The 23,561-nt window shown below is 37.5% G+C and overlaps 1 protein-coding gene across 5 annotated transcripts in view; it reads right to left on the reverse strand.

The window, feature by feature from the left end:
- Window positions 1-23,431, reverse strand: part of hook3 (hook microtubule-tethering protein 3) — a 61,543-nt gene extending 38,112 nt beyond the window's left edge. For all 5 annotated transcript variants that reach the window (XM_088911015.1, XM_088911017.1, XM_088911014.1 and 2 more), the window contains exon 1: window positions 23,099-23,431. In XM_088911015.1, coding sequence (XP_088767141.1) covers window positions 23,099-23,155 — 57 coding nt within the window. In that variant the 5' untranslated portion in view covers window positions 23,156-23,431. The remainder of the gene's footprint in view (window positions 1-23,098) is intronic.
- Between the last annotated feature and the right edge of the window lie 130 nt (window positions 23,432-23,561).

Consider the following 23,561-nt stretch of genomic DNA (forward strand, 5'->3'; position numbering starts at 1 on the left):
ACAAATAGTCAGCAAAGTAGAACAGCTGTAAAAGTGAAAAGGAAATTGTCAAGAGCAAAATAACCAGTACTTTGTCACAGGTCTTGAGTGCTTCAGATGAAAGCAAAAGGTAGTATCTTATTCTGGATAGCCCAAAGTAAAATGACTAAATTACTACAAGTATCTTATTCTGTCTGCTAAGTTCTATCAGCTAGAGAGATGAAGATGGAAATCATTTTCTGATTTTTTCTATTTTGCCAGAATGAAGAACATTGTATTATATTCAGAAAAAACAACAAAACCACTTAAATAAATACAGTCTGCTTCTGAAAAACATCAACACTTGCTTGTACCTAGCATACACTGCTTTGACTATTTTCTTCACTAGGTGCTCTTCGAATGAAAACTGTAACAAGTGTCTTGAGAGTAGGCTCTTGTGTACATCTGCAGTAAAATACAGCTTTGAAAATAACCAAGAAAAAAACACCAATTTAAAAACACTAGAACCCATAAGCTGTGATGTTTGTGTACAACTGTCACACAAAAACAGGAAAATATATCAGCAGTACCCAAACAACAACAAAAAAAAGTTCTCTTCACCAGGGGTCTACAAAGTCTCAGGACATGCTGGACCTTCCAATATACAGCACCTTCCAAGTTTTTCTTTCCTCAACAGGGCAATATACCACAGGCTAGAGAAGAAAATTATGATAAATCATTACACTTAATATAAAAGCAAATTAGACACACTAAGGTGGTGACAGTAACAGATCAGCTGCTGACTCACTATAAAATACTTTGCTCTTTAGTAAAGGACAACTAGGGTCACTCTAGAAGTGTTACGTTTAAAGTAAGGCTACCTACATGTATTGTGCAGCACAGACATTACACAACTTACAGCTCTCATGTGAAATATATTTAGAATAATTTTGTAATGGAGCTTGTGAACACTGTCTTCTTGTCACATGCTGCACAGTACCTTCACTATAATGTTTCAGAGTATGGCTGATGTGGGATAATATGAGTGCTTCAGATTTTCCTGAAGCTAAAATAGACACACTGCTAACTGACTACAGCAATAAGTAAGATAAAAACAAATTCACCATGTATTCTGAAAAATTGTCTTATGTTCTGTAAAAGCTACATATTAAACTACATATTTATGCACTTTTCAATACATTTCAATAGTTTAAATGAATGGCAAATGAACATACAGTTCATATGCAAGAAATATTTGCTAGAAAAAAATCAAAACAGGGTCTATTATAAAGCAGTCTAACTTTAAATACCAGTTAGCCCTTCTTTTTGCAAGTTCTTGACTTTCTGAGCAGCTTAGTGACAGTGCATCATTTAAGTAGTGGCTATGTCTGAGAAAATCATGCAAGGAATTAAAGATGAAAAGTTAAAAACCTTAAAAACATAGTTGCGTTGTAATTCATGGTTTATATATATCAATTATACTGCCAGAGTGTACTGTATATGTGTAATTCAAAATGTGGGAGTTCCTCAACATAACATTTCATTCATCACACCCATTTTTTTTAAGAAAATCACACTAGCTTGCCAGTTAGTTTTACAGTCACCCCCCAGTTAACGAATTTTTGCTACAATAAAGCCCATGTATATATATACCTATAAAAAACATTTTTCACTACTAAGAACGAAATCTCTTCGCAGGGTGCTAACTTACTAGACGCAGAAGAACACACACTGAGGCTGTGAGTCTAATAAGATCATGCCCAGATCCGTAGGACTTTGTCATACTGTTTAGGCCTGATAAAGCTGTGCTTGTCGTACTGCAGTGTGCACACACCCTAATCACTATATTTTATTGGAACATTATCTGTGCAATCAATATGTATCCTGGGTCCAAAAATGTGGCCAAAACTCAAGGTAGTGTTGAGAAAGTAAAGAAAGTATCGAAAAAAAGTAACCATTGCCCAGAAAATAGAAATAATCAAGTGAGTGGATGAGGGTCAGCGATTAAAAAAACATCTGTGTTGCTATGCATTTGGATGCTTCAATATTCTGTGTGTTGTTTTGCAAAAGTATAAGATACAGAACGGCACAATCTAGTGTTAGTGCTGTGACAGTGCTTTTCATTAACTAGGCAAAACTGTTACTCTTTTTTTCACATTTTAATGATTAAATTGGAGCTTCGAAGATTAGACATTTTTTCTTTCTTTTACACTAGTTTCTTCCAGTACCAGTTATTGTTTGGGAAAGCATGTTCTACTAAGCTTTAATTGGTTAGTGTATCTATATTTTACGATAGAATGTTACACTAAAGACCAAGACTGAAAATTTGAACATGTGGTAAGACCCTCCAAACCCTTAAGAATCTCTTGTCTAATTTGCCTCGTTATCTTAGTCTGACAGCACGCTGTCTACGCTGACACGCTTGAGCAATACAGTGGCCAGTTACGTCACTTTCAGTTTCCATCATAGCTGTCACTTTTTCTGCTGAGCTCAGGGTTTCCTGAAGTATGGCAATGCATGACGTTGTGGTTTATTAAAAAAAGAAAGATAACTCTTTTCACATCCGGAGATGTTATTCTCTTTCATGTTAAGTATTTTCTAGATTCCGTTTTTTGAAATTACAGCGAAGTTTCTAAAAATACACTGACAAGTACTGAAAGTTCAAAGCACATGACATTTCATGCTTCAAAACTATAGGCACAAAGGCCTCTGCTGCTACCAGAATGCAGCTTTGTTAATGCTGTACTGTATCCATATAGGGAAACCTATCAATGAAAACCAATTATGCTTATTTTCCGTTGTGGGCACATTTCCTAGGTCACATGAGACAAGAGCTTTCCCTGGTTGTAGAATAGCACACATAAAACAACGAGAACTCATAAAACATTCAAGGAAAAAAAGTACATTGAATTGACTTAATGACACCAAGACAAAGCCTGAATTATGTATTATCCCCTTTAGTAAACGGCATTTAACGGTTTTGAAAATGGCAATTCAAAGACTAATGAAATTGGGCAAGGGACTCCACAAATGAGGTGCTGCACATGGGACTATCACCCATTGTGGGGAGATTGGTGATTGGAATAAGAAGATCAAAATCAATATATGTAATATTAAGAGCTGGACAAAACTCATGCAATAAGTCTTTAAAATAAAAAATGGTGGGGCTAAACGATTCAGTGCCTTGAAAATGAGCGAAAAAACATTAAAGTTCACTCAGAATTTTATGGGAAGCCAGGGCAATTTATAGAGAAATCAGAGGAGGCCAATCCTAGTCCTGAAAGGCTGTTTTTTTCCTTAAAGCAGTAGTGCCTGAAGAGCTGGGAGAAGTCATTCTGGATCTGCTAAACCAAAAATGAGCCGGAAGAGATGACTTGGACCTGCAGACACAAATGCCCACCCCTGATCTAGTCTATATCACGCCATCAGTTAGATACATGTAAAAGAGCACTGCTAACTTATGTGGTCTACAAAGTCCATAATGGTAAATAATTTGACAACAAGGCAACATGTAAATAATAAAAAATTAGAACCCTATGGAATAATAACCTTGAATAATATCTACAGGTGGACTTGGCTCCACCACAGGCAAACCCCCCTGCAGTGACCGACTCCAGGCTCTAAAATATTGATGGTCCTCAGATACAGTTCTCTTGATAAGAGGGGCACATTGTTTGTTTTCTGTGTTTTCATTTTTTGGGATTTTCAACAGTCTCACCAGCGAGTAATTACCTGTGCCATTATTCAACCGGTAAGGCAATCCAATCAAGCCTCTCAATAAAGAGGTGAATTAGTACTTAAACAGTTAAAACCACTCAGCTGCAGCAAGGTCAGTCACGAATGATCAACTAACCAAAATGATTCCAAAAATATTTCACATCCAAAATCTGTACAGTATACTTATCTAAAATTGTACACATATAGAGGGGTTTATTTTGATGCCCAGTTATAGTTTAGTATTCAAGTCTTTATAAACAATTAAAAAAATTAGACTTCTAATAATAATAATCATAAAAACACATACAATTTTGGTTAAAAAGTCTTTGCACAGAATAACTGAATTAGCTTGTGACCCATTGACATCACCAAACTCAGACTGCATTTTTGAGATGCTTTGTGGTCATTTTATGTTGGTTGGGGTGTTTTTTTTTGGGGGGGGGGGGGGGGGATTCTGACACGAGTCTCCTTTTCATTATTAGATTTAATCTAAATTAGATTTAAATCAGGAGATCAACTTGGCCAGTCCAGGACTTTCCACTTTTCTGCCCTTGGTTGCGCTGCCAGTGGTGCGTCATTGTCTTGGAGCGTGAAGAAGCAACAGCCAATGAGTCTGGAGGTATTGTCTTGTACATGGGTAGACAAAATGTTTCTGTACACTTCTGAAATCATTCTTCTACTGCAATCATGAGCCAGTGAGCCAGTTCCAGAGGCGGCCCTGCATGCCCAGGCCATGACACTATCTCCACCCTGTTCACAGATGAAGTGGTACCGTATACTTTGGATTATCTTCGTTCCTTTCTCCACACCTTCTCCATCTTGCCATCACTTTAGTAGAGGTTTATCTTTCTCTCATCCATCCATAACACTTTAGTGCAGAACTCTACTGGCTCATCTCTGTACTTTTTAGTAAACTGTAATCTGACCTCTCTATTTTTGGCGCTGATGAAAGGTTTGCATCATGCGGTGTAGCCTTTATAATTCTGCTGTCAAAAGACTTCTGTAAACAGTAGATTGTGATACCTTCACCTCTGCAATGTGGAGGTTGTTGATGATTGCAGCGACAGTTTTCGAGTTTTCCTTCACAGCTCTGATAACTTTCCTACGATCAACTGCAGTTGTTTTCCTCGGCCAACCGGTTTGCTGCCGATTGCTAAGAATAGCAGTGGATTGCCTCTTGTTCAGGATATTCTAAACTGTTGATTTTGTTATGCCTAGTTTTTGTGCTATGGTTCTGACTGAATTCATCCTTTCTTTCAGGATTCAAAATTGCTTACTTTTCTCTCAAAGTTCTCTAGCCTTTGTGCTGGTTTAGGCCTACTGACTCTAAAGGCAGACACTAAAGGGAAGAGCAAAGGCTAAATCTGACACTAAACATTCGCAGCTCTTTTGTGTGAGCAACAGGAAACAACTGACCAACAAGAAAAACCTGGCAGCCAATTGTTCCAACACTTATGCTCACCTGATACGGGGGGATTGAACACAAAAGGCACTATTATTATACAACAGTATAACAATCACAGAACTGCCCAGAAATAGGAGATATTCTGCACTCGTCTCACATTCAACTTTTCATCCCACATCCAAATTGCTTGAGTATACAGCAAAAATAGCAATTTTGACACTGTCCCCACACTGCAGGAAGGCTCAGACCTGAAGAAGGCTCCACAGCCGAAACGTTGTTTTCTTTCTTCTTCTTTCAGCATGGAATAAACCTATTGTTCCTTTGCAACCTACTCATGCTGACGCTCTTATCCACCTGAACTATATATTTTGTTTCCATTTGTACAATACAGAAATAATCATTTTCAAGGGTACTGAAATATGAGTCTGCTTTTAAATACTTGGTTACTGCAAGTTATTCCTAGAACTAATCTTACATTCAAATACTAATTTTCTTATTAAAACTAAACTCCTGTGACAGTTATTTTCTTTATCGCGTCATGAATTGTAATTTTGCCTTGAATAGACACACTCAGGTCGGCCCTTGTCTGGCTGCTTGACTGACATCACTCAAAATGCTGCACGCACAGCAAAAAGGAGTATCAGTGAAAATCTCCCTGGGGGTTATAGATATTCTGAGGGTGTTCTCTCAGGCTCCTCCATCATTCAAACACCACTCGATTCCTATGCACATCCAGATGAAAATCCCTTACACTAGACACATGCTAACTGAAATCAAATTACAGCAACTAATTTAAACACAACAGTTCCTCATGTATCATAATGCCAGTCAAATCACGAACACTGTCAATTGAACATCTGTCCAACTGTGTGTCCATGAGCTTGATTTCAGTTTGTCAGCGTGTAAGAAGCAGAAGACAACTGACAAAGCTGACTTTTCGGGGTCACAGTGAGTGCAGGCTGAGAACGAGTTAGGTGCTTGAGTTGCAACCGACACCAGAGTATGCAATACAATAATCATCTGCGTGCTCAAGGGAGCTTTCTTTACCTGGGACAATGTTTTACATTTCGGGAGTCTTCCTACAGTACATTTTGGTTTCCTCCGTTTTTGTTACCTGTAAACAGCCACTTGTGAGCAATTCCACAGACAACCCAGCTAATCTGCCAGATTCATGAATATTGCCCCACATTCCCATTCTAAATTAAACTTACTGCTCAATGCTTTTCCTTCATGACCTAGTCTCCACGATTATATTTCCCAAGAGCTGAGAAACATGTGGGGAAAAGAAGATCATTCCAAATTATTTTTTTCCATGCAACAGTCTGAAATCAGTTTCAACATTTCTTGAAAATGTGCCCACATTTTTACACCATGAAATCCACAACTAACAGTAGGCCTACAGAATTGTGATTTATAACTTACTGTAAAGCTTGAGAACAGAATTTAACAATACTGGAAGAGTAACAGACATGTCTGTAACAGGTTTGTAAGGGATTTCTCTAATATACCTTCAGTTAAAGAAGTATAGCTGGAAAATTAGTTCTTTTACCCTGCTTTGCACGCGCTGTCAATTTTTCATGTAAGTAACATCATACTACAGTCTATTACACATGAAGACGGTGAGCTCAGCCTCCTTAGGTCTGAGTCCAAACCAAAGTTTATTTTTTCTGGCGTAATTGCAGATACTGTATCTCTAGGTTATTGTGGAATTTTTAAAACTGTCTTGCGTGCACAATACAGCACCTTTGTAAGCAACTGCAAAACCTGAGTTGTCTCATCTTCTGGCAGTAAAGTAACCGTTAAATAAAGATGGCACTGCAAAAATCTAGTTCATAGAAAAAACAGAAACAAAATAACCCTGTTTTAAAAATTACATGCTTAAGATTTTTAGTCTGAAAATTAGGACTGTACAGTTAAATTTCAAGCTCTGTTATGGCAAAAATTGATTGAATCTGAAGCATTTACAAAATCTGGGATTAGTGAGTTACCAAAGTTAAACTTTCTTATGACAAAATAGACAGCTATAAGGGACTGATCAATTATAACAAACACACTGAGTTGAATGTATACCTTGAATTTCAAGAACTTGTCTACAGTCTTTAAGAAGGGGTGAGTGAAACAAGTGAAGGGATTAAGATAACCAAGGGATTACAAAGATTGCAGTGGTAAACTTGCATCATAACTGAACCTTCCAACAAAGGTGCTGGAAACAAATATTGGACACCCCAGAAATAAAATTTAAGAAACATGTCTTTATTCAATAATTTCTGCAAGAAAACAGTCACAAAGACATTGGGGTGTACTTAAATGTAACTGCACGATTTGTTCATTCTTGAAAAAGGATTTGATATGCTTATTCAAAAATCTTGAAAGGCACTGGAAAAGCAAACCCCAAAACCTTTCACTCAACAATGAATCAAAAGACGGAGAGCAAAAATGACAAGTACATTGTGAAAGCTATTTCACTGGCATCCACGAAGATCAGGCTGAACAAGATCCTTGGATCTATGAGCAATTTACAACCAAACGCATATGATGCCCATTGGTGAGGTAGACAAATACATTTTCTTCAAGGAATGTAATGGCAAGGTTGGCTAGTTCTGCTCTAAAACTGATAATTGTGGGATTATATCATACTGTAAACATCCACAAAACACTTTCAATGACTTGAGAGAAGCATACAATTCAATATACTGTACATCCCAATGTTCAAATTAATCAAAAGACTAGGACTGCAACCCTAGGCAGAGATCAACAAGGCCACACTACAGTATCAAGCTGTAGAGTTGAAAACTGCCTGAGGTACAGTGACTGGCTGCTGTACCTCTGGGTTTAATTCTTCAAAACCCAATAACTGGGACATCAGAGGGTAAACGAATCTGACACTTATCAACCTAAAGTACTTATCTGTAAAACTGTACTGATAGCAACAAAGGTGAAGACAAGCAGTCGGGCAAAGTACCATGTACTACAGCTGAAACTGCTCTTTCATTATGAAACACTACTCGGATGCTATTTGTCTGCATAACGCACACCTGCAGCAAATGGTTTGTTTCACCCAGCAATCACACATTTGAAAAGATGTGGCAAAAACAGCAGTCTTTCACAGCATCACAATCGCACTAATCTCACCTCAGGCAAAGAGCTGGAGCACAGAACTACACTGCGGTGGCATAAACAGTTTAAGCTGTTATGTAATGGAAGCGGTCTATAAATGCTTGCATGCTGTCTGCTTAATACAAGCTAGAGTCTGCCCGAACTCCAGCCAACCTTATAAAAAAGGGTTTCGATTTTTCTCCTGGATGTAAAAATTAAAGCCATTTACAGAACAGAAACTATTGTTTTTATTCTCTTTCCTTTTGAATGCTCAAAACAAAAACATAAGCAAACTTGATTCCCTTATGTATTTCCCTCTGCTTTCCCCATAGTGCTTTCTCTTTCATTCAGCTTGTACCTGGCCTCCAAAAGCCTGTGCTAAATAATACATTGCATTTTGAGCTCATGTACATACAATAAGTATCCAACGTCAATTCCAAGATTTCTTCTGACAGCGTACCCTGTAGCGGTATCTGCCGTGATACACATGAAAGAGTGGTACTGTGAGTACCAAAGCGCTGGATTACAGGATGAGGATCCTTCTGCTGAACAGTTTCTGTGCATTACACCTAAATCAGTCTTCCTGTCCTAACACCAGCATGTTTTGATGGCTGGAGGGGGGGGGGGGGGGGGTCACAATTTGGGGTCTCTTTCCATCAGTTAGTGTAGCCTTAGCACACCTTAACTAGGCAAAAAATACAATAAAGAGACACTAGTGTATCTTCCGACAGTCGTCCATATTCTGTTATCTGCATGTTTTACATACTTAATTTCTAAGGCTGAGCACTGTTCAAAGGCTTAAAAAAAAGCAAGATGAAAACAGCATCCCCCAAATCTGGAGTAGATCCAGGCTATACAGATGGTCAAAATAGTACACCTTACCAGACTAATATTATATCAACTGGTTTTCTTGCCAAAGGCTGAGAAAAAGACAACATTTGCAGTCCTGGTAGATGCTTTGTACATTTACGCTATAGAATAAGAGATAGGAGAACCCCAAAGCCAATTAACTAATTAACAAATCATTATTTTATCTCCCTTGGGAAGAACTCCCTGGTTTGCTGTGGTGCTGAATTCAATGGGGTACAGTGACTAGAGTCAAGGCTAATCAGCACAGCAAAGTTTAATTACTAATTAATGATGCATCCCCGCAGTGTAGCTGCCCTGCCAGGGTTGTTTTCATGCTGCCATTTGCACCGTCTACGACACACACAGTTTACCGGTGAGAAACACCCAAAGGTTTGGAAATCCACACCACACCGAGCTGTAAGAACCACGCCACTGCTTCCAAAGTCACGGTGTGGTAAAGGAAAGAAAAGTATGTTTATGGCCTGTGCATACGAACATAAAAAGTATGCCCCTCACAGCCCTGGGAACAAGGATATCCCATAGAATTGAATGAGGAACTGTTGCAAACAGCCCGAAGCTATCAAAACTGCTCATGTGCAGCTTATATAAGCATATAGGCTACATTATAAAAACTATTTTATTTCTTAATGTTTTTTTCATCTTGATTGGCGTACGCTCCAACATCATCCTTGCTACATTTCAAGATTTTGTTTTTGTCATAACGTAAACATGCCCTGCTGGAACAAAAAAAGTGACTGCAGTGAAATTTCAGGTGAAATACTAAATCACCCACTACTGTACAATCCATAAGTGTTAAAAGAAATGCTGCCCTCCGAGGAGCACAGCGCACAGCTTTGAAAACCAGTTAATCAATGTCTGGAAACAAATTCAGTTCTTTCTAGCTAGATACAATTTCAATGTGATTTGCAATTTTTTTTTTCTCTAATTGTACAGAAAAAGTATGCAAATGCATGCTGAAACTTTCCCAACATTAATACCACCATGCCATAGAATTTCAATCTGTTCATAAAAGAGAACCCAAAATGTTCATGCACAATGTACATCTGGAGATGTACGTCAATACAGTCTTACCCCTTTTATTGTCCTTACACAGTACAGTACATGACATGATAATGCTAAGCAAAACATTATCAAATGTTTATCAACATAATTCTATTCATTCGAAATATGGTAAAGCACCTTCAGATTGTACTATGAGTTATATAAATTCATAGGAGTTACATAAAATGATGGTTTTACGATCATTAATAAAGTGTGATATTAGTATTAGTACAGAAGCTTTCCTAATTTGTCTTACAGTATATTTAGTTCTGCTAATACTGAAAATTGTTTTGAAATCTAATTTTTTTATCCCGTTAAACTACTGTATCATGTTCTTCTTCAAGAAAAGTGATCTTCTATACTGTCCACTAGATCAGGGGTCCCCAACCCCTCCCTGGGGATCACTGTCCCTGCTGGTTTTCATTCTAGCTGAGCTCTTAAACATTTAAGCATGCAAGCAGATGGATCTGAGGCGTGAGCTGGCACTCGTGATTTGTCTGTTTCAAGCGTATTGTCTCCAGATAATTATATCATACAGAACGACACGCATTTTCTCCTCAACGTGCTTTTAAGTGAATGTTACCTTAATTCTGACTAATAAGCAAGATGAAATTTTTTAACATGAACAGACACAGACAGGAATGACAATGTCTTAATCATTCCCACAATGTTTCAATTTTTTCTTTTCTCCAGCAATCCAGCTGATCCCATTTCAGCGAACACACCTGGACAGGACCAAAATCAATCAAGACCTTAGGGAGAAGACTGGAAACCACTGCACTAGATCTGCTGCATTGTTCGAAATGGAATTTTCCTTACAACATTGTGCAATTTACTTTCTCATTCCCTGCTTCACGCTTGTTCTTGTAGCCTGTATGCACAAATTTCAGACACAGATACTTCATTCTATGTGAACACCTCATTAGCTCAGACCGATCAATGTGTCTGGCACACAACAACAGCTGCAGCAGGACTGTCTGGGTAATGGGGACACGCATTACAAAATCCCAATGCTTAAACTTTAGGAAATAGATTTTCAGAATCTATGTTGACCCAAAAATAAAATGATTCTACAAAAACCTATTTCCTTTACTGGAAGCATCACAGGGTACTTCAGAAAAGGCTTGTATGAGATGAATGACAGAAGTATTATAACAAGGTTACGCATAGTTGCCTGCATGATACCCTGCTCTTTGCTGGACTGGTGCAGTGCTCATCTGTTTGCCCTGCACATGGCTGCTCCAGAATGCTGCCTGTCTCTTGGGAGTCTTTTTTGAAGCTGCAGTATCGTGGCTGAAATAATTAATCAAAAATGATACAATATGTGCAACGAGTACAAATTCAAATAATAGTAAAATGCAGATGACTTCACCTTTTCCTTTAATTCCTTACCAACATACTGACAACTGTTTCTGTAACATCTATTATATGGATGACTGTCCTCTTTTTAAATAATTACACAATCCTTGCACTGTAACAGATTATGTGCTGTAAGAAAGCAGAAATGCTCTGTTGCTTTTGGTGGGGGAGTTGAAAATGGCCATTGCTGCATTCAGTAAATTCTGCTTTGCCATCTTAAAATCTATCGCCACAGAGCTCTTTGTACATCAGATGATTAATCTGCACATTAAAATTGATACTGTTTCTTGTTCACACAGAGTGCTGAATAAGTATACTCATGTCCCAAGCTCTTTGATTTCTCATAAAACATAACATTACACAGATTTAATTCATGAGTAAGCAGTGATGTGAGCCACTGCAGTTCAGGAAATTGTTACAAGGCTCTAGACTGGTTTTCAGAAATTCTATAGTATCTCTTTCCAGAAGAAGGATTTACAAATGTGTAAATTTTAATTAGGGAAAAAAAAACAAGCAGGGATAGAGAGTGGGCCATGATATCTGGAGGAACTTTAAAGAGAAAGTTAAAAAATAAAAATAACTGAATCATGCATGGACTTGTGTCATGCATATATTAAGAACAGTGTAGATTTTGCTCATGTCTTGAATTGAAATAAATAGCATTCATTAAATAAAAACATTTAATTCACTATTTTATTTACATTATCTTTACTCCCCTTCAGAAAAAGTTATCCACATATCTAAATATATGTAAAAAAGATTTGGCGGGTTCAATGGGTTCCGAAAACTACTACTTTTGTTGTTTCTTATAAACATAGGTAGCTGTGCAGAAAAAAAAGGTCATTCAAAGCAATGACATCAGAAGCTAGATCAAAAATACATGACCCATGGGTCCAGTCCAGCAAGCTCATTTGTTTGGCTTGTATGACAGCTGTGGTCAGAGCTTCAGCCATGATTCAATCATAGCCTGAGCCTGAACAGTCCACACATGAAGCAGATGACTTGATGATGCTACTGGAAACACAGTGCAGCGCTCCTTGTGTTCCTCTACCTCTATCCAATCACTGTGCCAGTGCCTGATGTTGTCACACATGTACTATAACAACGGCGTGTCTTTGAATTGGTGGGAAATTAAATGATACTGCAAGACCTGAGTTTTGGAGCTACCTCAGAGACTGCACAATCCCACTGAAATTGCTCATTAAGTTGTTTTTTAGAATCTCAAAGGGAAATTTCTGAATATAATAATTTACAGTAACATTGTAAATATGTTGTTGAAAAAACGAAAAATAAAGTGTGAGATATGTGGTCCAAGAGAGGTTTTGAAGTCTTTATTTCTTTGTAGGAGTAAAAAGACAACATGTTTGATATGTAAAAATGTTACTTGTTGCCAAAGAGCAATAGCACTACTTGTAGAATTGAATATATTGCCGATACCTAGCAAATAATGTTCTGCATTTTCATGCTTGTTCCTTCTCACACAACATCTATTTCCCTGGCAAAAACAGTAAAACTCTTAATTACAAAACAAGGAAAACTTCTACTCACTTATCACAAGCTTTGAGTATTAGTTTTACTGATTATTAATCCCACAGCCAATATAACTCACATTTCTGGCATAGACACTGAATGTTTAAGCAATGTCTTCAATAAATAAGTACAACTGTTTGTGTGCTATTTATTTAATCATATTGTGTTTATCTATTATGATAACCTGGATGAAGATTGGACTACAATTAATGCAGGAACAGACGATTCAAAGGGTTCACAAAATCCTTTTCAATTTTTTTTCTCACAAGAATACATACATATACATTCCCCAATTTACAAAGACTTAAAAATGTCTTCATAATGTGATGAACTGTGGATTCTGCGGTATCTAATGAAAATTGTACAGTATTCGTTGCAAAAATACTGTATATGAATAATCAGAATGTAACATTTTAAACATTTTTAAGTATTATTCTGCAATCCTTTATTTGCAGCTACTGTAAACAACTTCAGTAAGTTTGTCTTGGTTCGTGTTAGTATTTAATACATCTTGAAGAAATACTCATAAACAACTATCCACACAAACACAAGCAGAGAGAGACACATATAATGTATATATCTATATAAAGTAAAACATTGCAAATATGCATTTATTGTAAATATACACTAATAATGTTTAAGTATAAACTTACAAAATAAATGATATTAGAAGAACAAATTTAAAAAGTACAATGTAAATTCAGGACACATTATATATAAAAGATTCACATCCTTAGCAATGCAATAACTGTACAGTACTGGATTAGCATTTTTACTTCATATCTTTAACAGTTTAAAACATTATGATTATGTGTTGAGACAGCTGTTTAGGCTTTAAATATAGCTTTAACCTATGAAATGCAGCCTGGTATGAACCTCAACCATGTAATTCAATGACAATTTCATACAGCAAGTTCTTTAACCTAATGTTAATTCCAAGCAGTCATGGCTTTAAGAAATATAGCTGGACTGTAAATATAAAGTTAAGAAGACCTTAAGCAGTACAAGACAAGGCCTGAAAGAAATCAAAACTCTGACATAACCAATCTCAAAATCCAGTCTTACAATACAGACCCTGCACTTGGTAGCAACTGTGCTGAATTTTTTCTCATCTAACCCCATTTATCAAATATTGAGTTTATAGTTTAATGATTTTAAACTCACACTGAGCCAGATTTAAAATTTGTAGCCTCAAAAAAGCCATCTCTCACTTCAAATATGGGTTAACAATCCTCAGAAAACCATTGTATTGATCTGTGTAACAACTAGAACATTAAATAGTTGCTTGCAACATCAGAGCAAATTCCAGTATTATATCATTTCATGTAGCTCCATGAAAAGGAATTCACACTCTTCCAGATTTTCTCAATTTATGCATACTTTTGCCATTGAATGTTATCAGACCTTCACGTGGGTCTTGGTGATATAAAAAGGAAAACTGGGTGAACACATAACACCAAAGATTGGTGCTTGTTTCATATATTTCACCAACAAGACTTTAAACCATTAAATAGGTCTCAGAAATAAATTATCTATGTGGCCTGTAGCAGACCAGAGGAATTTGTATGTAAAGAGAAAAGTACAAGGTATAACACTAATTAAATCCAGCCTAGTAAAGATTTGGTTAAAGATCAAATTTTCCATGTATTTTTTGTATTCAAAAACTTTCTTTTTCCTCTAAGACCCTCCCATATACCACTACTGCACCTACTATCACTATAGTTTACAAGTTACACAGTCCACAAGTGAGCTTTCAGGCTTAAGCATATTACTGTTTTCTGAAAGTCAAATTAAATGCTCTGAAACTGACAACCATAAAGTAAAATAGGAAAAGTAAAATAAGGAAAATGAACTAAACTAAGTACTGTAACATGCACTGCATTAACATCAACTGTTTGTGTACTAAAAGAGGACATTCCCTAATTTGGGTAAAATGGATAATGGTCAGAATTCTCCATTGGCACCATGCCTCACAGTGACACTTAGTATAGAGGCGTTGCTCCGGATGTTAAAAACTTCTACAGTTAAAAATACCTACAACAAGCACATTTCCGTTTACAGTTTTTCCACATTATAAATTACAGAAAGGCGAGTTGGTGGATAAACGACAAAGCATATCTATCATTTCTGTTTCACAATAAGAGAATAAAGTTCAGGCTAACAGAACAATTTCATAGTTACATTCCCCCTGACTTCTCACTGCATGCAGTACACGTGTACACCTTCCCCATATTTGACATATACTCCTACCAAGTTCACTGCTTTTGTAGATGAAGGATAGAGAGATATGTTAGGAATGTACACTGATCACATACCCCACAAAAACAGGAATGCCACTCTTTACATATCACCACAGCATGCCATAAAAAGCTCATTCTTTTCCCACAAAAGCATTGCATCACACTGTATCATGCCTAGAAAGAATCCTTTCAGCACTCTTAATATCGTCATCCACCAGCTACATTAAAATCATTAAATTATATAAAGTCTATAAGAGTTAATAAAAATGTTGATCAATTCTAGGAGTGTTACAAATGGCAAAATCAGGGTCATGAAAAAACTTTATCAGCAGTTGGGAACATTGCAAGTCACTGTGTAATCACATGCACTCAAAACCTTCAAGGCCACATTGTCAATCTCAAAAATGAGTCTTTTCAGTGAAGTCCCCAAAACAAGGAAAGATCTGATCAGAAAGTCTTGGTGAAGTATTTTTGAGATTTACTCTTTACAACACACTGCTCAGGAGCATACACCTAAAATTGAAGGATATTATTTTGACACTGTAGTATTGATGTTTTTCCCAAAACTATTAAACTTTCAGGAAAGACTTAATCTTAGTTATGTAAATACTTATTTTTACAAAAATGTAAAAACATAGAAAATGTATAATTTATAATGTGACAAAATATTAAAACCATTGTAGTGTTTAATCAAGTTTTTTGTTAACAAATGAGGCTCAGGCTCTAACATATGTCCTGGGAAAGGTTACTTCAGGTCATACCGATTCAACAGCCTTTAATGACAAAGTGCAGGCTTCTTTGAAGTTACTTTACTGTATTTCCTGACCATTATTAGCCAGGATGTTTTTAATTTAAAACGGCAAGTAGACACAATCCCACTGTTACACTGCTCACAAACAAGCAGCAAAAATGCACATCTCTGCTATCGGTTGCTGTGCTGACAAATTAATGCTGTTGCACAAGGCCACCATTAATGAGGGGGTTGATGCCAAATGTCTGCTGTGTCAGATTAGCATAGTTTGTTCAAGAATTAAGGAGCCATGAACTGCACTCTGTAGAGAAAGAATTAAAATCAACTCCTATGTTTTTCTTTTTACTTTTGTAAGCAATTATATTGGTGACAAGCCAAAACCAATTAACATCAAGTGCTAGTTCAAATGAAAATGCCATAATGTGCAGACATACAGTACACTGGTGGAGCTGGGCTTCAATATGATGGTTAGTAACCAAGATATTTTACAAAAAAATGAGGATTTGGGCAGTTCACTGAAAACTGAACAAAATGATTAGCAACCTATGCAAACTTTTGCTTAAATAGTGTCCAGCAGCTGGGTCACCTGTACTCTGGGGCTGGATCAAGTGGAAGGAAGTAGTCAGCAAAACCAGAAAAGAGAAAGAAAGCATGTCTGCCCATCTGGAGGATGGTCTGGCGGCAAAACTAATACATGAAGGAAATTTTGCCAAGTGGAACAGCAATGGAAATGTGAATTTCCACTGGTCAACTATTTTTCTTTCTGTCCTTTAATAGCGTTATTCTCTAAATAATAACGCCTAATAATTTTAATACCTAAGAAACATAGCATGTTTTATACCATACCTATATAAAAAAAGGCTATTCCTATTTTTAGGCTTTTGTGCTTTAGTGGTTTTATTTTTGTGTGACTTAAAACAGCATGAAATGTATAAATCTTTTTGCACCAATGCATGGAAATCTGATTCTCAAATATTCTTTGCAGATTCACTGTAGGAATTTACTGTAGGAAACAGGTTGAAGGTAGCAGTACCATAAACAGGAAGCCATCTGTGCAGACTAAAAACACTGCACACTGACCAAAACTATGCTTTCAGGTTACAAGTGACCTGAATAATAGAAAATAAAAACTTGAGTTTAATATTTCAGAAAGGCTTAGTATGCAGAATGATATATGAACAGAACTCATAACGGCTTTTACCAGAAGCAGAATAATACTAATACACAATGTATTACAGTGGAATACACAAATCATAGCGTAACCGTCTATAAAGTATACAGTTTGTAAAAGGGTTCTTGGGACCAAATTGAATTACTAAAGGATACTGGATGTATGCATAATACACAGCAATATACAGTACATATTACCTATATTAAAGTGTCTTCCTTATGTAATACCCTTCTACTGCATGAAGAACTTTGATTTCCATATACTGTAGAAACTGAAAAAGGAAAGTTGTTTTTTGACACCGAGTATTTTTACAATGGTCAAATAAATTATACACTACCCGATCTATGAAAGTAAATGAAACAATACATTGATATACATCATATTACTGACTGTTCCTTGTAATTTGCTTTTATTTCACTTTCAGATCACTTGCCCCAAATCAACAAAGATATTAGATATCTTAACTTCATTGCCTGAAGCTTCATGCTGAACAGTACTCAGTGGAGACATTGTACTTAGTTGAAACAAAAAAACAAGCTGGATTATACAGACGGGAAACTCAGATCAAAAGATTACTGTCATGGTAAAAAGTCTACTACCACTGGAGCTGCTATTCATATTCAGCACTTGAATGTTTATCAAAACCTTTTGAGCACAACTGAACTCAGCACCGCATTTCTTTGGTGGCAAGAGTTCACACTCTTCATCGACATGTATATCTCATGACTTTTAGCATTTAGGTACAATATCATGTTGAGCATCAAACAGCAACACCTCACTGTGATAAATTCCATGAAGGCTTTATAGACTTACAGTACCATAAAAATGAAGTGTGAATGTACCTAGTAGTTCTAACTTACTGTATAAAATTGACCTGTTACTTCTAAAACTTGTTGTAGGATCCTTGGTATATACAGTGAACAAACACTTGTGGAAAAAGTAAAGTTTACCGTAATGGCAGTCTTCCTTAACGGACTTTTTTTCATAATTTCCCAAGTTGCAAGGGTACTTATTTAGACAGTCACTAATTTTCTGTCTCTGTGCTTCTGATGAGTTAATGACCACGCATGGCAGCTATCTTAAACAACAGGGAACAAAAAAAGATCACAGAAGGAATGGCCACGCACTACAGCACAGGAAACAAGACATGTAAAAGAGAACAAGGAGAAGAGATACCGGTGACACAGTGGTTTCTGTGCTGTACAGTAAAGCCACCAATATCAAGAAAGAAAATGATCTGAAACAGCAGTGAAGGATTTTGAAGGAAAAGCACATGTGCTACAACTGTAGGCAAAGTTATGCAACAGGGTCAGTTTCTAAATTCTTTATCACATGGTCAAGGACCATAAGAACAATGCACTAGTCACAGTATCTGAAAGACTAGTGCACTGCATCTTTTGCATCTCCATAAACAGGATGAAGGAGTATTAAACAAATCTTTTTGTTCAGAAAATCTGAAGTATTATCACAATCTCCAATACGAATTGCTACAAATGAGAGGAAACCAACTGGCCCATCAACAACAGTAAGAATGATCATGACAATAGTAATACAAGTTCTTTTTACATCATAAACTGACTCCTTAAAAAGAAAAATAGATCAAAAACAAGTTTAAATCAATGGTCTTATTTAAATAAGTTGTTGATATTAGCACTGTTTATGGACCAGAAATTGGCATGCTTCCCTCTGGGCTACAGTTTCAAAACCAGTATGGTGACAAAGGACAGTGCTGTAAAGACAGGATCTGGTCTATACTACACTGGAGGAGGTGCTGTCTTTTGAATGAGTCATGAATTAAGATGAAAAATCTCATAGCAGTTTTCAAAACAGCAGTGGGGTGTTCATCCACCAGTGTCCTAGCTATTTTCCATCGTGGCTTTAACAACTGGCCAACCTATCTCTTATTTTAAAAGGCAATTGCTCACCCTTCCCCACCACCTTGTGGTGAGGGTGCTGGCACACAATTGTCATGCGCCACCCAGGTGGGCACTGCACTTCAGAGGTGTGTGTTTGAGGTCCCCCCACCCCAGGTATGCCACGCTATATAAATACTTATTTTTTATAAGGCAAAGCTTTAGGGACTGATGCTTATTCATAACTCACAGTAACAACTCTTATATGCAGGGAGACTGAGGAAGTGCACAACGTCTGCTACAGACATGTGGATTAGTGTCAATTGGAGGAGAGGCACATCTCTCGCTGATGTCACTGCATGTCTGCAGGTACCCATGAAATCAAAGGCATATTCTCATCGAAAGAGCCCCTGACAATAAATCCCAAAGCCACCCCTAATAGGAGCCAACTGTGTATTTCCACTTGGGTAATCCTGGTCACAGACTGCACCTTGAACTCACAACATCTGGATCATACAGCTTGATGTAGATTCTGAGATAGCACCTTTATCAATGGAGCATGTTTGGCATTCCAGAGTGATTTTTCATCTCTTTGTAAACCAATTCATATTCACTGGAAGGCCTAAATACCAAACATTTCAAATTGAAAAATCTAAAAGAATTTTGACTACAACTTTTTGTTCCGGAATCTACTCTCTTATAATGAGACCTCTACCTTCACAAATTCTGTATTCTTGACCTGCAACTTTCTCATTATTCACCCTTCCAAGCTTTAACTACATGGCTCTACCCTCGTTATGCATGACTCTGTTTACCCTTTCTTCCTGGCATCCCTCTGAACTACGGTATGCCTGGCAGCATTATAGAGATTGCAATGCAAAACTGCAGACAGTCTCTTCATTTCAAAAACAGCCTACAGCTCCTTACTGGAATCTTCCTTTTCTGGGCTCTGTGAGCACATTGGACTCTCTGCAAGTGTGACAGCTCAGATTTTTCTACTTTGGCATGCTAAATATGTTTCGCTGAACTTCGCTTTGAAAAGAATGTGCACAACTATAGGGGAAGCACATTAGCATGGCACAGATGTAGAGATGCATGGCCTAGAGTCTAAGACCTTTATTCTGAACCATGTGCATGATTAGCTACCAACCTCATTTCCTCACTGTGAACCTTAAGGCACTTCAGAGGTGCCAGTTCAGTCTGAACTTGAAAGGGTGGAATAATATAAACTGATTAATCTAAACAGAAACCAGAAAATGATCATATCCGAGAACAACAATAATGCCATTTGAAACACGTTTTTATATCAGCAGCAAGACTAATAACCCTTTATGGATCCTCCGTATTTCTAGACTTCCTCTCACATATCTCAAGTACAAAAGCTCTAAGAAATCTAACCAGATGTATCTGGGAATGTCGCTTTCCAATATCTTATTTTTACTCTTTCAAAAAATGTTATATCCTACAAACACTGCTTTCAAAGATAGAGAGGGACAAAAGATGTTATTAAAAATATTAAAATCATTATGATGGTAGTATTGAAATAGTAAGAAGTTTTAAAACATTGAAACAGAATTTTAAACACTATTTGCACTGCTGTAACATACAGTGAACCTTCACTAAACAGATCTGAGGACAAATACAATCATGGTTACAGAAATGTTTATCAGAACTAAGATTGCAATAACCATTTTAGTTTGCCCAGTTGCCAAATGACTATGCTCATTACTTTTGACCTAAAATGTGAAAACTAATATCCAATGATTGACTTGGTTCTTTTCAAATAAGGGTCTTGCATGATAGTTAACACTACAACCTGACAGCTCCAGCGCTCTGGATTGGGAAATCAGCTCGGGGCGCCTGGCTGTGTGGAGTCTGTATGTTCGACTCATGTTTACATGGAGAGATGATCCTATTCTCACCTAACTCTCAGAGACGTGCAGGTCAGGTTTGACTGGCTACAAGACATCTTTCTGGGGCTGGAAGGTTTCAAGGGGATTGCATTTTTGTGGGATTTATTCCAATACAGCAATTACAGGCTATGGGACTACAGAGAAACAGAACCCAACAGGCTAAATGGACCGAATGACCTCCTCTCACTCCTGGCTTTTCCGTTGTGTGTATGTGCCCAAATTCGAGCTCTTTAAAATTACTTCCAAAGCTTGGTTTTTGAATTGATAAATTAGACACAGTCCTATAAATCTAGAGTATTTGATAAGACCGTTGCTCTAGAATTAAAAAAAACGGAAAATGATTAACTTCCTCCAAAGTAAATCCTCTGCAGTGGTGGTCTCACTTCCAGGCCACAATATTACACGGTACGTGAAATCCACTGTTGTTTTTGAATCATTTTTCTTGCACAAAAATCTACCATCTATGTGGTTGTTGTTGTTTTTTTTTAAATCAGACCATTGAAAACGATTCTTTGATTTTTAAACGCCTGACTGATTTCCATAGGAAAAAAAAAACTAAAGGTCTGGCTTCATTCTGCAAGCCTAGAAAGAAGGGAATGAATTTCATCTGTCTAAACTTCCAAACTGTAAATGACACTCTCTGTAACTGTAAAATGTTCTAAAGGAAAGACGCGTGTGCTCAGTTTAATGAAACACTGCACAAACGAATAACAATAATCAAGGGTATAATGACAAATTATCCTAATTAATCCAAAACAGTGTGGGGAAAAAAAGCATCTTTTACTACTGTGATACTAGAAAGGTGTACCAAAAGATACTGCATAATCAAATCTCTTCTAGAGATATGTACAGTAGGATATCTTTTGTTTTATATTAACCACATTTAACAAATACCTTTGTTGTCGCGAATCGGAAGACAAAGGGAGCGAGCACTCCTCAGATAATGACGGTCCCAGACCTTAAACACTCATTTTGACCAGTCATTGTATAACCAGTGTTAGCAGCGCTAGTTGATGTGTATTCAAAGTTGAATACAACCGCAAAATATGAGACGGCAAATCGGAAATACAGACATAATATCACCGCATAAAATCCACACCGGTCTCCGAGACAATTGAAGATCCCTACTGATTTCACAACCGTCCTGGGATTTTTGGGGTCATATGTTTACATCGTTCACTTTACGTATTTGACAGACTATGAAAACAAACGTTGAAGACAGTCCAGTACTAAGCTTTTCCAGTTTCTTGTTATGACACTATTTTTTTCCCCCAAAGACCTCCTCTAGTATGATAACGGCGTACAGCAAAGCAAAACCTATTGTCCGTCAGTCTTCATAGCGGGCTGCAGGGGAAAAAAAACAACAAGACTAATGAATGCGGTATAGTGCTAGTTTAAAAATCGTGGCATTGGGATATTTCTCTGCAGAATCAATCCCACTGTTTATACAGCTGTGTGTTTTTGCCGGGAGGCTGCCCTGAACTGAAAAGAAAAGACGTGGAAAAACCTCTGTCTGTGAAGGGTGGAGCACACTGAGACTAGCAAACCCTCTCGTCTGCTGCAGCACCAACTCGTTCCGTCTGCGTTAACGGCGTTTTAAACGGGACTGTAACTTTCCCCCGTTATTATACCGATATTTCCCTCCTTAAAAAAAATTGCATAGCTGAAATAATACAACCCATTACCGGTATTTGCTGCCTGCACAGACTCGCAGACGACTAGTGAGTCAGCCCAGACAATGCGCATAATGTAGAACTGACTAGGTATACATTACAGGACTCCGTCCGTTGTAGTTTATTATCCCGAAATATGTTCTAATCGCCAAGAAGAGTCTTGAGCAAAAAGTCACTACTGACAGACAGACCACCCTAAGAAACTGTAAAACAGGAAATCAGGCCGGCCGCGGAATATAGGGACTCTAGTGCATTGCTGATGAGACAAGATAACGTAATTTAAAAAGCGCCGGTTTTTTTTTCCTCCGAAACCCCCAGAATTATAGAAAACAAAACGCTGGCAATTGAATAAAGTGCTCAGTACCGGATTTTCCAACTTCTGGACAGCGAACAGGCAAACAAAATCTCGTAACGCTGGGAAACTTTGGAGTAGTACAGTTAGGGCAGAAACTAACTACATGACTGGACGAGCTGAGGCGACAGGGGAGAAAATAATCCCAAAAAGGACAAAAAAAACTCACCCACGTCAAGAGGCTCTCGCACAATTCGACCCGATCCACCGACTCCAGCGTATTCATTGTAGTTCACCACTAATCCACAAATATACAGGGTATATAACGCGATACTTTAGTATTATAAAGAAAAATCACTAGTCGTTTGACTGAATCACGGTATCCAGGTCACATAAAAAAAACAATATTCACGGGACCTTTTCACCCCCCCCACTCCAGATGCGGCTCTTTGTTCTAACCCCCTAAAATGTCGATAAAAAAGAGAATTAGTTATTATAGACTGAAACAGTGAGACACGAACAACCAGTCCACCGGTTTCTCTCCTCTCCCTGTCTCTCTCCTAGTCAGGCGGGGTCCTACAGCTGCCACCCAGCACCCTCTGGGCAGCCCTTGCCTGTCCCAAAGCATCGCCGGGAAATAAAGCAGAAACATCTCTTTGTCCTTAACGTGCCTTTATTTTCGGTTATATAAT

The sequence above is a fragment of the Atractosteus spatula genome, chromosome 3 (assembly GCF_055471065.1).
Source record: "Atractosteus spatula isolate fAtrSpa1 chromosome 3, fAtrSpa1.hap1, whole genome shotgun sequence".
Lineage (NCBI taxonomy): Eukaryota > Metazoa > Chordata > Actinopteri > Semionotiformes > Lepisosteidae > Atractosteus > Atractosteus spatula.